The sequence below is a fragment of the Anomaloglossus baeobatrachus genome, unplaced genomic scaffold, assembly GCF_048569485.1.
Source record: "Anomaloglossus baeobatrachus isolate aAnoBae1 unplaced genomic scaffold, aAnoBae1.hap1 Scaffold_304, whole genome shotgun sequence".
Taxonomy (NCBI): Eukaryota; Metazoa; Chordata; class Amphibia; order Anura; family Aromobatidae; genus Anomaloglossus; species Anomaloglossus baeobatrachus.
Window position 1 is genome coordinate 110428 of NW_027442463.1, and position 16756 is coordinate 127183.

Consider the following 16756-nt stretch of genomic DNA (forward strand, 5'->3'; position numbering starts at 1 on the left):
CTAACAACCAAGTCCCGCTTGAAGGCAACAGTCCAACCGTAACGGAGAGACACCGCCACCGCCAAGGCACCAGTTTCTCAGGGCCAGCGCCTGCGGGCAAAGTAGGGCTCCTCCGGCCCATATCCAAGCCGGGGAGCGGGTTACCGGTGGGAACCCATCGCAACCAATATCAACTTAGGTGCAGGACAGAGGGACCGTCACCGTCACCTACTGGGGAAAGCAAGTGCAGCCGTCCGTGGGAACCGTCTTCCCAGCCGTGTGTTTTACCGAGAACTGTGTCATCATCTCAGGCTGAGTGAGTACCACAGTGGCGCAAGGCACAGCGCTGCCCCCGCGTCCCTGCGCCCACCAAGCCCTGCATCACCCACCTCATCACTGGGCCCCGGGATCACCAATCCCTACCCACGGAGGGGCAACATAACAACTGGCTGCTCCATACCATCCTTCCCGGGATCCCCATACAGAGCAGCGGTGGTGTTAATAAATCACCACAACCGTGGGTGGCGTCACGGACAATAAACTCACCCCAACACCCAATCCCCTTTTCACTCACGGGCGAGGAGCGCCGCTCGAGTCCCCGGGATCCGGCCCATCGCTTGAGCCACCGAGCAGCGGCAGCAGGCCGCAGTGCCAGCCGGACCCGAGCGGTGGGGAGAGTGCGGCGTCCCCTCCTCCGCCCGCGACAATTGCATTTCACAGGATGATATGGTGTCCGAGTCATCCTGGTACTGTGGAATAATGTTGGTAAATGTAGGTGTTGCAGGGATAGCGCACTAGGGTCACCTATGGGTGATGGCTGTTGGACCCTATATATAGGGATCATTTTGTGCCAGATTCTTGGCTAGCTCTTCAAGTGGTTGGTTCCCCGGATGTGACTCCAGCGCTGGGCTACGCAACTAGTAAAGCACAAGACTGGCCATTTACCATTCTGCTCTGTCCTCTCTGTATCCCACTATAAGAGTGGAAAAACTGCATACCATTAGCCCCTTATATCCAGGCTGGATCATACACGGAACAAGAAAACATAATACAGGGCTTTTTTTTTAGAAATTGTTGTGGATGCATCTTGTGATTGAAGACTAGTTACAAACCTATCCGCATCCAAATGAAACAAATCTGCCTGTGAATAGTCCACAAAAGCAGAAATCCTTCCCATCGGTGTAAGGGAGAGAATCCAAGTGTGTCATCCACTGCAGCCCACCTATGGACAGGGACCACTCCTCTGACATAGTCCAGCGCCTCGTGTCTCTGCCTCCTTCCCCTACATGCTGGGCCAGTCTGGTCCCTCACCGCCATTTCTCCTACGTGTTGTGAGCCGTGGTGAGCTATGTGTGTGAGAGGGTGTCGTGGTCACAAGCATAAGAGTTCCTGTGATCACTGCGTAGAAGGCCATTTTATGTGTTTCTACTTGGATGTTACAAGAATGACAAGGTTTATTCTTACCTTCTAAGCAGTTTCGAAAGCTTCTCATTGAGGCGGATGTATAGGGCGAAGTGTCCAGGGATGATAGGCCCAAGCAGTAGTCCACATCCAGCTTGTTTGGCATGCCCAATCCTGGGGTGGCACCAGGTTTCCGAGTTATCTTTGGATGTTCACATTCGCAGGTGGACATTATACAATAAGTTCCACCCATATAATATTCTGAACAGATTGTCTGAAAAAAAGAAAATGTGTTTGTTGTCAGCTGCTTTTAGCACCGGTCCCTGCTTCCTCTGGAGCTTAAAGGCTGCTCTACCATGAGGAAGACTGCGCACCTTACCTCGGGATGTTGTCTGCCATGTCTCTCAGGGGGCCCAGGCTGACATGGGTAGTACAGGCAGAATAAACAGATGGTTATTAGTGATGGGCAGACTCGCAGATAACCGGGACTGGCGGATCCCAGTGATCCGGTTTTAAAAATCTGGATGTAGGCTGGATTCCAGTCCCCATATACGTTTATAAGGACCAGAATCCAGCGATTAAAAATGGTGGAAGAAGGGTTAGGTAGATAGGAGCAAGCGCGCTGTACTTACCGAGGCTCCGGCACAGCTGTACACTGCTTCCAAGCTGCTCATCCCCTTCCGGTGCTGCGCATTAGGCTCGTTGCATATGCACTGATTTCTCCGCCCACCGGCACCTGTGGCTAGTTGCAGTCAGACGCGCCCCCACCCTGAGTGACCGCGTCTAACTGCTTACAATCACAGGCGCTACATGCATCTATCGAGGAATAAAAAGCAATAAAATATTTGGCATAGAGTCCCCCGATATTATGATACCAAGCATGGTTCCCCTGAGGAAGCGGTAACACGTGAAACACGTGTAGGGACGTTCCTTCCCCACACCTACCCTGGCCTTGGTAACCACTTGGCAAGCCCTGGATATGGTTGTACTGCCCTTATAATGTGATGTACCATGACATTGGATTTTTTTCCCCAGTTTGGTCCCTATTTGACTATTAGTAACATCCCTGTTGGGAGGCACTGTGGGGTAACATCTGGGTGAATGTCCTTTGTACCTTGCAAGACACACCTGAGCTCTATATAGCGGTATTATCTGGGTAGATGTGTGCAGCTCTTTCACCCTCATCTGTCGTTTGTCCTTTTATTTATTATATTTATTACATGTATTTTCCATCTCCGTGCACCTTTTTTGATATTTAATAAAAGCATATTCTTTCTATACCTTGATATCGGTGCTTTTTTCCTATCAATTCTGATTTGGAGATGTTATGTGGGCAAATATAAAGACTTTTTTGTTTTCTGTTTGCATGCTCAGCATAGTTGTTGCCCTGAAACAATGCAATGAGGTCCACTGATGCCTTTAATTTGTTTATAATACAAGCACAGATAAAGCCCACAGCTAAAGGCTGCAACCCCCAACCGTGCGCTTATGTGACACCCTGGCAAAACCAGGCAGTCACAAATAGGCCCCCGCATAACACCTTCCCTCACTAAGAAACATTCAGCCAACCTAGAAACCCTAGTCACCCCCCCTTAGGGAAAGATAGACACACCAGTGGGCATGACCAGGCGGTTGGACACGCCCACCCAGGGGTCTAGACAGACCGGGTGCGGGAAAACAAGCAGTGTAGTTTGGAGTTCAAGTTGGAGAGGAGTGTGGGCTGGAGCTAGGTGTAGCTCCAGCAGGGAAGTTCAAGTTGAACGGTACCAGGGTAGGAGCCCTGGTGCCACTGGCTAGGAGGCAGACGGTGGTCTCCGTCAGCAGGAGACTGGAAGATGGCTCGGCAGAACCGAGGTGGACCGGGACAGTGTTGTAGCCCGCAAGTACCGACACGGGGAACCGACCCGGAAACCGTAGCACAAAGGGGGGTACTAGGACCCTGAAGCCAGGAGCCAGAAACAAGTGGAACTGGTTAATTCACCGATTGAGGCCAGGACTAGAGGTCCTGTCCCACCCAAAGTCCCTCATAGAAGACTACAGCCCACCGTTAGGGATAAGAGGTCACCGCCAGGGCCCATAGATCCCACGGGCCAGCGTCTGCAGGCACGGCTCCTCAGGCCACATCCAGCTGGGAGCAGACTCCTGAGTTTCAGACTAGGAAGTCCACCTTACACAAACAGTGCAGAGGAAAAGCATAGAGACCACCAGCCGAGTGGGGGACCTGAATGCAACCGCCCACGGCACCGGCCGCCAGCACCTTGGTTTACCAGAGACTTGTGTGGTTTATTAACTGTGAGTAAACACTCCCTGCAGTCGCTATACCCTGCACCAGAGCCACTGGGTCCCAGGGCCACCATTCCTACCCACGGAGAAGTTAACAACTAGCTGCACAACATCTCCCCCGAGTGCCCTACAACAGCAGCGGTGGTGTCCCACCTCACCACACATCGTGGGTGGCGTCACGAACTTAATACGGCCTAATCCGTACATCTACGCCCCCCCATTTATTCGGCTTGTCCGCGAGACCCCCGGGTCCGGAGACCCTCGAGCCACCACCCCAAAAGGCTCTGACCCGAGCAGCGCCGGCTGCTGGCACGGGGCGGCACACCCCGAAACCTGGCGTCACGAACAGGATACTTACCCATCCACTTACCTTGTGGACGTGCGCCTTGTTTTGGACAGTCAGCGGTGATCCGTTGCTAAATTTTCAGAAGTCGCCATTTTTGCCGCCATTTTCTTCCCCGAGAAAATGGCGCAAAAGCGGAAGCCCCACCCTCTGGGAACGCGGCCGGAAAGCAAGCCCAGAAGTCGAAAAACGAAACTAACAGGCTGCAGAAAGAAGTGCCGGCAAAAGACCAAGGGGGGTGCGGGTGAACATGTGACTGAGCAGATAAAGGGCAGGGACTCCAGGACTCTGCCACCCTTCTTGTTCCTGGATACCACCAACCATGCAGCATGGCCGACCCGTCTGGCAAGCCCGAAGTGAAGGAGCCCGTGCCCGGAACAGCCGACTGGGTAGAAGCCCAGACGGAGCATATGTGTCGCCGGATCCAGGCGCAGGCGAGCTTTCTGCTCAAAAGATGGACGGCTGAGATGGCGGAGTTAGCTGCAGCCGTTTGGGCCCGTGAAGTGGAGGCAGGCTCGGAGGAGCGGGTGAGCGACCCACGCCCCTATGTCCCCCAGGGACCGACCGACCAGGCTGAGGGACCCGGTCTGCCCCTGCCCGCCACGCTGCCTCACTCGCCGCCCGCACCTGTTGCTGACACCCCGCTTGGTCCGCTGCCACCCACACCGGCAGCAGTACCCGTTCCATCAGCCCGCAAGAGCCCGCCAGCGGAAGCCGCCAGCAGCGAGCCCGCCAACACCCCGGCACCCATACCGGCTCCCCACCAGACCAGCGCCCAGAAGGTGCCCCGTCTGGTCCTGAACCCGACATTGATCCCGGTCCTGGAAGAGGCAGCACCCGAGACAACAACGGCCCTGGCAGTCCTCCCGGCCACAGCAGAGGCGGTCCCCGACCGAAAGCCAGCACCGCAAGCAACGCTGGCCACTCCCAAACTCCCGACCTCGGCTGAGGCACAGCGGGAATGTAGCTGCAGAGCAGCAGAACGGGCCACGTCACAACGGGGCACTCCATTGCCAAACGTGTCGGTCGTAGCTGGCACGGAGGGACTCCGGCTGGGCCCGGCCCCCGGGCAAGTTGAACTGGAGCAGGCAGCAGATGCTCCATACTGGGAGCGGCAGCGGCGCCAGCTGGGAAAAGAGATTGCCATCCGGGAGAAACGAGAGAAGGACCATTTGAGGAATGCCACTTTCCGGGTGTGGGGCCCGTCGTACCAAGGCCAGGGCCGGCACTTTAACCCCCAAAAGAGGTTGGGCTTCATATACAAGCTGGGCCTGGAGGCCGAAATCTTTTTGTCCCGGAGGGACGTGGCCCCCATGCTAAGTCAGTATAATACAGGTAATCCCAGAGGCTTATTAGGGTGTGGACACACGGAACACTTGGTAACCAGAACACACACATAGCTAGAGGGGACCCCTGAGCAGACTCCGAGAGGGGGTGTGTCCCTCGCCTCCCAGCTAGTGGTGGGTGTGTCACTGGGGACAGAGAGGTGTGCAGAGGCAGTTAGTCAGAGGAAGTGGAGGAGAGAAGTCGCGTTTGGAGGGCAGAGCACTGAGCAGAGCCTTCCAGACACTGCACCGTTCGTGGCTACTGGCGGGGGAGAAAGGGCTACCTGGTAGTGCAGCCTGAAACATCACCTAGGGCTAGGAGGGCTGAGAGGTGGTGGATTAAGGGGATTGCTTAGTAAACTCTGCCCGCACAGGGTTACAGGTCTCAAGAGTAGAAACCTATTTATTAGGCCTGCTAAACCTGCTGGTGGGGAGCACTACATGCCCCTCACCAAACTACCATAGAGTCCGGAGCCACGTAGCAACGAGAGGGCCCATAGTTCATAGGCGAGCTGGTAGTCACCTCTACATCAACCAAAAGGGATACCTGGTTCCTCCTGGTCTACTGAAGCATTGTCCGGGTTACTCACCCCTGCCACCTAATTGTGAGTAAAAATCCTGAAAGACACCGTTGTACTGTGTGTGATTCCTCTGCGACCTGCTGCACTACACTCCTACACCGGGCCCTGGGGCCAACCCCACTCTCGGGTGGCTACACCACCTAACTGCACCTACCATCAGCCCCAGGTGCTACCCAATCTGCAGTGGCGGTCCCCCTGACCGCAATACCGAGAGTGGCGTCACAGAATTCCCCATAGAAGTCAATCTGATCCTACCTGTGACCAGAAGATCCCTCCACGTGGAGTCCCTGAAGGTAATGCAGCTTTGCGTGGGGCTTCACACATCTGCCTGTCGGCCACTCTGGCCGGGACCTGGAACGCAGAGAGTTGGTGACATACACCCGGCACTGCGGGGAGAGGGGGTGGTTTGCCCTTGATGTCAGAAGGCGGGTGAGAATGGGCCCCCAGCTGCACATCCACATGTCTCCGCCACTCTCCAGTCGCGAAGATGATGATGTTTAGGTAGCAGTTCCCGGCTACCTCCCCTGTAAAGTCCCCGTTGGGACAGTCTGTTGATCCCGTTACAGTTATAGTTCCCGTTACAATTAAAAAGACAATGGCCATGAATTTGCAGGCCAGCCCATAAACTTTTGGGTTTTGAAAATAGCCCCTGACCAACCTTCTCACCCTGCCGCAGTCTCTGGAGAGGCTGATTGGAGGACGGGCCTGCGGTAGAGTCAGCCGAGGCCCTGTCACCAGCAAAACCGGTGACTAACCTCGGGTCAGGGGTCCCCTGGACGTGAGGCCCTTGAAAAAGGACTGCCAGGTAAGGAACTTTTTACCCGGCCCGTTTGGGCAACACCCGGACCTACCCTGGACTTGGGCAAGGGGTGCGCACCAGTTCTTAGCGGTGGCACCAGACCCGGTCCGTCCCGTCCCGGTTTTATATGTTCAACACTAAAGTAACATGCCTCCCGTAAGGGAAGAAACCAAAATATGTGTGATTGTAAATATGTTAGTATGCTTGTAATCTGTTTACCCTTTTATCTTTTCCAGTTCAATAAATGTTGGTGGTCGGACAGCCCGCGGACGATCTGTGTTAAACCAAGGGGGAGTGTGATGCCCTGGCAAAACCAGGCAGTCACAAATAGGCCCCTGCATAACACCTTCCCTCACTAAACACACAGCCAACCTAGAAACCCTAGTCACCCCCCCTTAGGGAAAGATAGACACACCAGTGGGCATGACCAGGCGGTTGGACACGCCCACTCAGGTGTTTAGACAGCCCAGGGCAGGAAAACAAGCAGTGTAGTTTGGAGTTCAAGTTGGAGAGGAGTGTGGGCTGGCGCTAAGTGTAGCTCCAGCAGGGAAGTTCAAGTTGAACGGTACCAGGGTAGGAGCCCTGGTGCCACTGGCTAGGAGGCAGACGGTGGTCTCCGTCAGCAGGAGACGGGAAGATGGCTCGGCGGAACCGAGGTGGACCGGGACAGGGATGTAGCCCGCCGGTACCGACACGGGGAACCGACCCGGAAACCATAGCACAAAGGGGGATACTTGGACCCTGAAGCCAGAACCAAAAACTGGTTAATTCATCGATTGAGGCCAGGACTAGAGGTCCTGTCCCACCCAAAGTCCCTCATAGAAGACAACAGCCCACCGATAGGGATAGGAGGTCACCGCCATGGCCCATAGATCCCACGGGCCAGCGTCTGCGGGCACGGCTCCTCAGGCCACATCCAGCCGGGAGCGGACTCCTACGTTCCACACTAGGAAGTCATTCTTACGCAAAACAGTGCAGAGGAAAAAGATAGAGACCACCAGCTGGGTGGGGGACCCGAATGCAACAGCCCGCGGCACCGGCCACCAGCACCTTGGTTTACTAGAGACTTGTGTGGTTTATTAACTGTGAGTAAACACTCCCTGCGGTCGCTATACCCTGCACCAGAGCCACTGGGTCCCGGGGCCACCATCCCTACCCACGGAGGGGTTAACAACTAGCTGCACAACATCTCCCCCGGGTGCCCTACAACAGGAGCGGTGGTGTCCCACCTCACCACACATCGTGGGTGGCGTCACGAACTTAACACAGTCTAGTCCGTACATCGACGTCCCCCCATTTATTCGGCATGTCCGCGAGACCCCCGGGTCCGGAGACCCTTGAGCCACCACCCCAGAAAGCTCGGACCCGAGCAGCGCCGGCTGCTGGCACGGGGCGGCACACTTATCTTGGCTGTGTGTCAAAATAGGAGGAACCGCATGCGGCTTTTTTTTTTTTTAATTATTTAAGTAAATAATTAAAAAAAACAGGTGTATACCCCCCCAATTTTAATACCCAGCCAAGACAAAGTCAGACAGCTGGGGGCTGGTATTCTCAGACTGGGGAGGTCAATGGTTATTGGGAGCTCTCCAGCCTAAAAACAGGAGCTTGCAACCTCCCAGCATTTTTGCTTCCATTAGATGTGACAATCCTGGCACTTGCCCGGCTCTTACATATTGCCACCACACCAGGGCAATTGGGATAATATCAAAGGCTAATGGCAGCCCATAGCTGCTACTAAGCCCTAGATTAGTAATGGGGAGGATCTATGATATCCCCCTCACCTTTACTAATCTGTGAGTGAAAGTAAATAAACATAAACACCAAAAAAATCCTTCGTTTGAAATACAAAAAAATACCCTCTTTCACCCATTTATTAACCCCAAGACACTCCTGCAGGTCTGAAGTCCACACAAGGTCCCACAACGATTCCAGCTCGGCTACATCTGAATCACAGAGTGCGATCATGGAACATGACTGCACACTGTAAGGTGCAAGCGGAGAATGAACGAGCCGCGTGATCAGTGGTGACGTCATTCAGATTATTTGCGGTCACAGCGAGAGATTCCCACGGTCCTCCACCTGTGACTGCAGGTAACCTGACCCAAGGTGACCTCAATGAACTCTGACTGAGTTCAGAGATCTGAATCTTCTAGCAGAAAACTGCAGGGATTTTTGCCAAGAGATGCAGATATGGTGCTGAAAGTTTTAGACAATTTTCCTGCACCCATTCTGCACCTCCTGGCAACAAAGAATTGCATCATTACCTCATCATACCTCATGCAGTTTTGATGCGGTTTTTCTAAGAAAGTGTAGATTGCGTACAGGAATATGGTGTCCAAATTTCATCACCAAATTTGCATCACTTAGTGCAAAAAACCCCCAGTTTTTCTGCCAGGAAGTGCAAATTTGGAGCTGAAATCTGGTGCAGACCATCTCAGCACCACATGTTCACCTTGTGGCAGAAAAGTGCCCTGAAATGGCATCAAAACCTTTGTTTTGCAATTTTGGGCCAAGAGATGCAAATTTGATGAAGACATTTTTACAGAATATTCATGCACCCGATCTACACCTCCTAGCAAAAACATGCATCAAAACTGTATGAGGCATGATGCGGTAGTGAGGCGGATTTTTTGCCAGGAGGTGTAGACTGGATGTAAGAATATGGTGTCAAAATTTAAGCACCAAATCTACATCTCTTGGCAAAAAATGCAGTCTTCTGCCAGGAGATGCGGGTCTCACCTGAAGTGAGGTCACTGACTTTACTGAGGTCACAGGCAGTCAGATTACCTGCGGTCACAAACAGAGGACTGTGGGAACCTCCAGTTGTGACTGCAAATAACCTGAGTGCCATCACCGGCACCACTGATCGAGCGACTCATTCATCCTCTACCTGAACCTCACAGCGTTCGGTCATGTTCCATAATCGCGCTCTGTGACTTTAGATATGTAGCAGTACTGGAGTCGTTGTGGGACCTCGTGTGGATTACTTTGGACCTGCATGGGGTGTTTTGGTGAAAGAGGGTGTTTTTTGGATTTTATTTCAAATAAAGGATTTTTTCGGTGTTTGTGTTTACTTTCACTTACAAATTAGTAACAAGGGTCTCATAGACCCTCCACATTACAAATATAGGACTTAGTGGCAGCTGTTATTAACCCTTTATTATGCCAATTGCCACAGTACCAGGGCAATGGGATGATTCAGGTAAAGTGCTGGGATTGTCACATCTAATGGATGTGACAATTCTGGGCAGCTGCAGGCTGCTAATTTTAGGTTGGGGGGCGGCCCAATAAGCACGGGTCTCCCCAGTCTGAGAATACCAGCCCTCCGGTGTCGGGGTTTATAATGGCTGGGTATCAAAATTGGGGGGGATCTGCACTCTTTTGTTTTTAATTACTTAAATATAAAGTTTAAAAACAAAGAAGTCGCATGCGGTTCCTCCTATTTTGATACACAACCGTGATAAGCGCACAGCCGGGGGCTGCAGCCTATAGCCGTGGGCTTTATCGGTGCTTGGTATCATAATATGGGGGGACCCTACTCAAAATATTTTATTTATTTATTTTTATGGTATGATATAGACATATAGTGCCTATGATTGGTTGCAGGCACACGCTGTCACACAGGCTGGGGGCGTGTCTGACTGCAACCAATCACAAACGACATTGGGTGAGGGAAGCAGTGATTATCCATGAGCCTAATGCACAGCCCTGAAAGTGAATGGGCTGCCGTGGGAGCAGTGTACAGCTGCGCTTGAGCCTCGGTAAGTATTAAGCGCTTGCTTCATTTATATTTTCTTTATTTTTCATTAATTTTTTTTGTAGTCACAGAGGAGGTGGTGAGGAAGATGCAGTGATATCTGCAGCCTCTGAACTAAGTGACACTGTGTATATGAACAGGAGGGGATGAGGAAGTTCTGTGATCACAGCAGCCTCTGCATGCACCTATGTAGTCACAGAGGAGGTGGTGAGGAAGATGCAGTGATATCTGCAGCCTCTGAACTAAGTGACACTGTGTATATGAACAGGAGGGGATGAGGGAGTCCTGAGATCACAGCAGCCTCTGCATGTGCCTATGTAGTCACAGAGGAGGTGGTGAGGAAGATGCAGTGATATCTGCAGCCTCTGAACTAAGTGACACTGTGTATATGAACAGGAGGGGATGAGGGAGTCCTATGATCACAGCAGCCTCTGCATGTGCCTATGTAGTCACAGAGGAGGTGGTGAGGAAGATGCAGTGATATCTGCAGCCTCTGAAATAAGTGACACTGTGTATATGAACAGGAGGGGATGAGGGAGTCCTGAGATCACAGCAGCCTCTTCATGTGCCTATGTAGTCACAGAGGAGGTGGTGAGGAAGATGCAGGGATATCTGCAGCCTCTGAACTAAGTGACATTGTGTATATGAACAGGAGGGGATGAGGAAGTTCTGTGATCACAGCAGCCTCTGCATGTGCCTATGTAGTCACAGAGGAGGTGGTGAGGAAGATGCAGTGATATCTGCAGCCTCTGAACTAAGTGACACTGTGTATATGAACAGGAGGGGATGAGGGAGTCCTGAGATCACAGCAGCCTCTGCATGCACCTATGTAGACACAGAGGAGGTGGTGAGGAAGATGCAGTGATATCTGCAGCCTCTGAACTAAGTGACACTGTGTATATGAACAGAAGGGGATGAGGGAGTCCTGAGATCACAGCAGCCTCTGCATGCGCCTATGTAGTCACAGAGGAGGTGGTGAGGAAGATGCAGTGATATCTGTAGCCTCTGAACTAAGTGACACTGTGTATATGAACAGGAAGGGATGAGGGAGTCCTGAGATCACAGCAGCCTCTGCATGTGCCTATGTAGTCACAGAGGAGGTGGTGAGGAAGATGCAGTGATATCTGTAGCCTCTGAACTAAGTGACACTGTGTATATGAACAGGAGGGGATGAGGGAGTCCTGAGATCACAGCAGCCTCTGCATGCACCTATGTAGTCACAGAGGAGGTGGTGAGGAAGATGCAGTGATATCTGTAGCCTCTGAACTAAGTGACACTGTGTATATGAACAGGAAGGGATGAGGGAGTCCTGAGATCACAGCAGCCTCTGCATGCACCTATGTAGTCACAGAGGTGGTGAGGAAGATGCAGGGATATCTGCAGCCTCTGAACTAAGTGACACTGTGTATATGAACAGAAGGGCATGAGGGAGTCCTGAGATCACAGCAGCCTCTGCATGCGCATATGTAGTCACAGAGGAGGTGGTGAGGAAGATGCAGTGATATCTGCAGCCTCTGAACTAAGTGACACTGTGTATATGAACAGAAGGGGATGAGGGAGTCCTGAGATCACAGCAGCCTCTGCATGCGCCTATGTAGTGTAGTCACAGAGGAGATGGTGAGGAAGATGCAGTGATATCTGTAGCCTCTGAACTAAGTGACACTGTGTATATGAACAGGAAGGGATGAGGGAGTCCTGAGATCACAGCAGCCTCTGCATGCACCTATGTAGTCACAGAAGAGGTGGCGAGGAAGATGCAGTGATATCTGCAGCCTCTGAACTAAATGACACTGTGTATATGAACAGGAGGGGATGAGGGAGTCCTGAGATCACACCAGCCTCTTCATGCACCTATGTAGTCACAGAGAAGGTGGTGAGGAAGATGCAGTGATATCTGCAGCCTCTGAACTAAGTGACACTGTGTATATGAACAGGAAGGGATGAGGGAGTCCTGAGATCACAGCAGCTTCTGCATGCACCTATGTAGTCACAGAGATGGTGGTGAGGAAGATGCAGGGATATCTGCAGCCTCTGAACTAAGTGACACTGTGTATATGAACAGGAGGGGATGAGGGAGTCCTGAGATCACAGCAGCCTCTGCATGCACCTATGTAGTCACAGAGGAGGTGGTGAGGAAGATGCAGTGATATCTGCAGCCTCTGAACTAAGTGACACTGTGTATATGAACAGGAGGGGATGAGGAAGTTCTGTGATCACAGCAGCCTCTGCATGTGCCTATGTAGTCACAGAGGAGGTGGTGAGGAAGATGCAGTGATATCTGCAGCCTCTGAACTAAGTGAAATTGTGTATATGAACAGGAGGGGATGAGGGAGTCCTGAGATCACAGCAGCCTATGCATGCACCTATGTAGACACAGAGGAGGTGGTGAGGAAGATGCAGTGATATCTGCAGCCTCTGAACTAAGTGACACTGTGTATATGAACAGGAAGGGATGAGGGAGTCCTGAGATCACAGCAGCCTCTGCATGCACCTATGTAGTCACAGAGGAGGTGGTGAGGAAGATGCAGTGATATCTGCAGCCTCTGAACTAAGTGACACTGTGTATATGAACAGGAGGGGATGAGGAAGTTCTGTGATCACAGCAGCCTCTGCATGCACCTATGTAGTCACAGAGGAGGTGGTGAGGAAGATGCAGTGATATCTGCAGCCTCTGAACTAAGTGACACTGTGTATATGAACAGGAGGGGATGAGGGAGCCCTGAGATCACAGCAGCCTCTGCATGCACCTATGTAGACACAGAGGAGGTGGTGAGGAAGATGCAGTGATATCTGCAGCCTCTGAACTAAGTGACACTGTGTATATGAACAGAAGGGGATGAGGGAGTCCTGAGATCACAGCAGCCTCTGCATGCGCCTATGTAGTCACAGAGGAGGTGGTGAGGAAGATGCAGTGATATCTGTAGCCTCTGAACTAAGTGACACTGTGTATATGAACAGGAAGGGATGAGGGAGTCCTGAGATCACAGCAGCCTCTGCATGCACCTATGTAGTCACAGAGGAGGTGGTGAGGAAGATGCAGTGATATCTGTATCCTCTGAACTAAGTGACACTGTGTATATGAACAGGAAGGGATGAGGGAGTCCTGAGATCACAGCAGCCTCTGCATGCACCTATGTAGTCACAGAGGAGGTGGCGAGGAAGATGCAGTGATATCTGCAGCCTCTGAACTAAGTGACATTGTGTATATGAACAGGAGGGGATGAGGGAGTCCTGAGATCACAGCAGCCTCTGCATGCACCTATGTAGTCACAGAGGTGGTGAGGAAGATGCAGGGATATCTGCAGCCTCTGAACAAAGTGACACTGTGTATATGAACAGAAGGGCATGAGGGAGTCCTGAGATCACAGCAGCCTCTGCATGCGCCTATGTAGTCACAGAGGAGGTGGTGAGGAAGATGCAGTGATATCTGCAGCCTCTGAACTAAGTGACACTGTGTATATGAACAGAAGGGGATGAGGGAGTCCTGAGATCACAGCAGCCTCTGCATGCGCCTATGTAGTCACAGAGGAGGTGGTGAGGAAGATGCAGTGATATCTGTAGCCTCTGAACTAAGTGACACTGTGTATATGAACAGGAAGGGATGAGGGAGTCCTGAGATCACAGCAGCCTCTGCATGCACCTATGTAGTCACAGAGGAGGTGGCGAGGAAGATGTAGTGATATCTGCAGCCTCTGAACTAAATGACACTGTGTATATGAACAGGAGGGGATGAGGGAGTCCTGAGATCACACCAGCCTCTTCATGCACCTATGTAGTCACAGAGAAGGTGGTGAGGAAGATGCAGTGATATCTGCAGCCTCTAAACTAAGTGACACTGTGTATATGAACAGGAAGGGATGAGGGAGTCCTGAGATCACAGCAGCCTCTGCATGCACCTATGTAGTCACAGAGGAGGTGGTGAGGAAGATGCAGGGATATCTGCAGCCTCTGAACTAAGTGACACTGTGTATATGAACAGGAGGGGATGAGGGAGTCCTGAGATCACAGCAGCCTCTGCATGCACGTATGTAGTCACAGAGGAGGTGGTGAGGAAGATGCAGTGATATCTGCAGCCTCTGAACTAAGTGACACTGTGTATATGAACAGGAGGGGATGAGGAAGTTCTGTGATCACAGCAGCCTCTGCATGTGCCTATGTAGTCACAGAGGAGGTGGTGAGGAAGATGCAGTGATATCTGCAGCCTCTGAACTAAGTGACATTGTGTATATGAACAGGAGGGGATGAGGGAGTCCTGAGATCACAGCAGCCTCTGCATGCACCTATGTAGACACAGAGGAGGTGGTGAGGAAGATGCAGTGATATCTGCAGCCTCTGAACTAAGTGACACTGTGTATATGAACAGGAAGGGATGAGGGAGTCCTGAGATCACAGCAGCCTCTGCATGCACCTATGTAGTCACAGAGGAGGTGGTGAGGAAGATGCAGTGATATCTGCAGCCTCCGAACTAAGTGACACTGTGTATATGAACAGGAGGGGATGAGGGAGTCCTGAGATCACAGCAGCCTCTGCATGCACCTATGTAGTCACAGAGGAGGTGGTGAGGAAGATGCAGTGATATCTGCAGCCTCTGAACTAAGTGACATTTTGTATATGAACAGGAGGGGATGAGGGAGTCCTGAGATCACACCAGCCTCTGCATGCACCTATGTAGTCACAGAGGAGGTGGCGAGGAAGATGCAGTGATATCTGCAGCCTCTGAACTAAATGACGCTGCATATATGAACAGGAGGGGATGAGGGAGTTCTGTGATCACAGCAGCCTCTGCATGCGCCTATGTAGTCACAGAGGAGGTGGTGAGGAAGATGCAGTGATATCTGCAGCCTCTAAACTAAGTGACGCTGCATATATGAACAGGAGGGGATGAGGGAGTCCTGAGATCACAGCAGCCTCTGCATGCACCTATGTAGTCACAGAGGAGGTGGCGAGGAAGATGCAGTGATATCTGCAGCCTCTGAACTAAGTGACGCTGTTTATATAAACAAGAGGGGAAAAGTGAGTTCTGTAATCACAGCAGCCTCTGCATGTGCCTATGTAGTCACAGAGGAGGTGGCGAAGAAGATGCAGTGATATCTGCAGCCTCTGAACTAAGTGACGCTGCATATATGAACAGGAGGGGATGAGGGAGTTCTGTGATCACAGCAGCCTCTGAATGCGCCTATGTAGTCACAGAGGAGGTGGTGAGGAAGATGCAGTGATATCTGCAGCCTCTGAACTAAGTGACGCTGTTTATATAAACAGGAGGGGAAAAGTGAGTTCTGTAATCACAGCAACCTCTGCATGTGCCTATGTAGTCACAGAGGAGGTGGCGAAGAAGATGCAGTGATATCTGCAGCCTCTGAACTAAGTGACGCTGCATATATGAACAGGAGGGGATGAGGGAGTTCTGAGATCACAGCAGCCTCTGCATGCGCCTATGTAGTCACAGAGGAGGTGGTGAGGAAGATGCAGTGATATCTGCAGCCTCTGAACTAAGTGACACTGTGTATATAAACAGGAGGGGATAAGTGAATTCTGTGATCACAGCAGCCTCTGCATGCACCTATGTACTCACAGAGGAGGTGGTGAGGAAGATGCAGTGATATCTGCAGCCTCTAAACTAAGTGACGCTGCATATATGAACAGGAGGGGATGAGGGAGGCCTGAGATCACAGCAGCCTCTGCATGCACCTATGTAGTCACAGAGGAGGTGGCGAGGAAGATGCAGTGATATCTGCAGCCTCTGAACTAAGTGACGCTGTTTATATAAACAGGAGGGGATAAGTGAGTCCTGTGATCACAGCAGCCTCTTCATGCACCTATGTAGTCACAGAGGAGGTGGTGAGGAAGATGCAGGGATATCTGCAGCCTCTGAACTAAGTGACACTGTGTATATAAACAGAAGGGGATGAGGGAGTCCTGAGATCACAGCAGCCTCTGCATGCACCTATGTAGTCACAGAGGAGGTGGTGAGGAAGATGCAGTGATATCTGCAGCCTCTGAACTAAGTGACACTGTGTATATGAATAGGAGGGGATGAGGGAGTCCTGAGATCACAGCAGCCTCTGCATGCACCTATGTAGTCACAGAGAAGGTGGTGAGGAAGATGCAGTGATATCTGTAGCCTTTGAACTAAGTGACGCTGTGTATATGAACAGGAGGGGATGAGGGAGTCCTGAGATCACAGCAGCCTCTGCATGCACCTATGTGGTCACAGAGGAGGTGGTGAGGAAGATGCAGTGATATCTGCAGCCTCTGAACTAAGTGACACTGTGTATATGAATAGGAGGG

The 16756-nt window shown here is 51.8% G+C and overlaps 1 protein-coding gene across 1 annotated transcript in view; it reads right to left on the reverse strand.

Annotated features, from left to right (window-relative positions):
* Positions 1 to 16756, reverse strand: part of LOC142268483 (tyrosinase-like) — a 114861-nt gene that overhangs the window by 81192 nt on the left and 16913 nt on the right. Inside the window, exon 2 of the mRNA XM_075332360.1 lies at positions 1444 to 1654. Within this exon, the coding sequence (XP_075188475.1) occupies positions 1444 to 1654 (211 nt within the window). The remainder of the gene's footprint in view (positions 1 to 1443; positions 1655 to 16756) is intronic.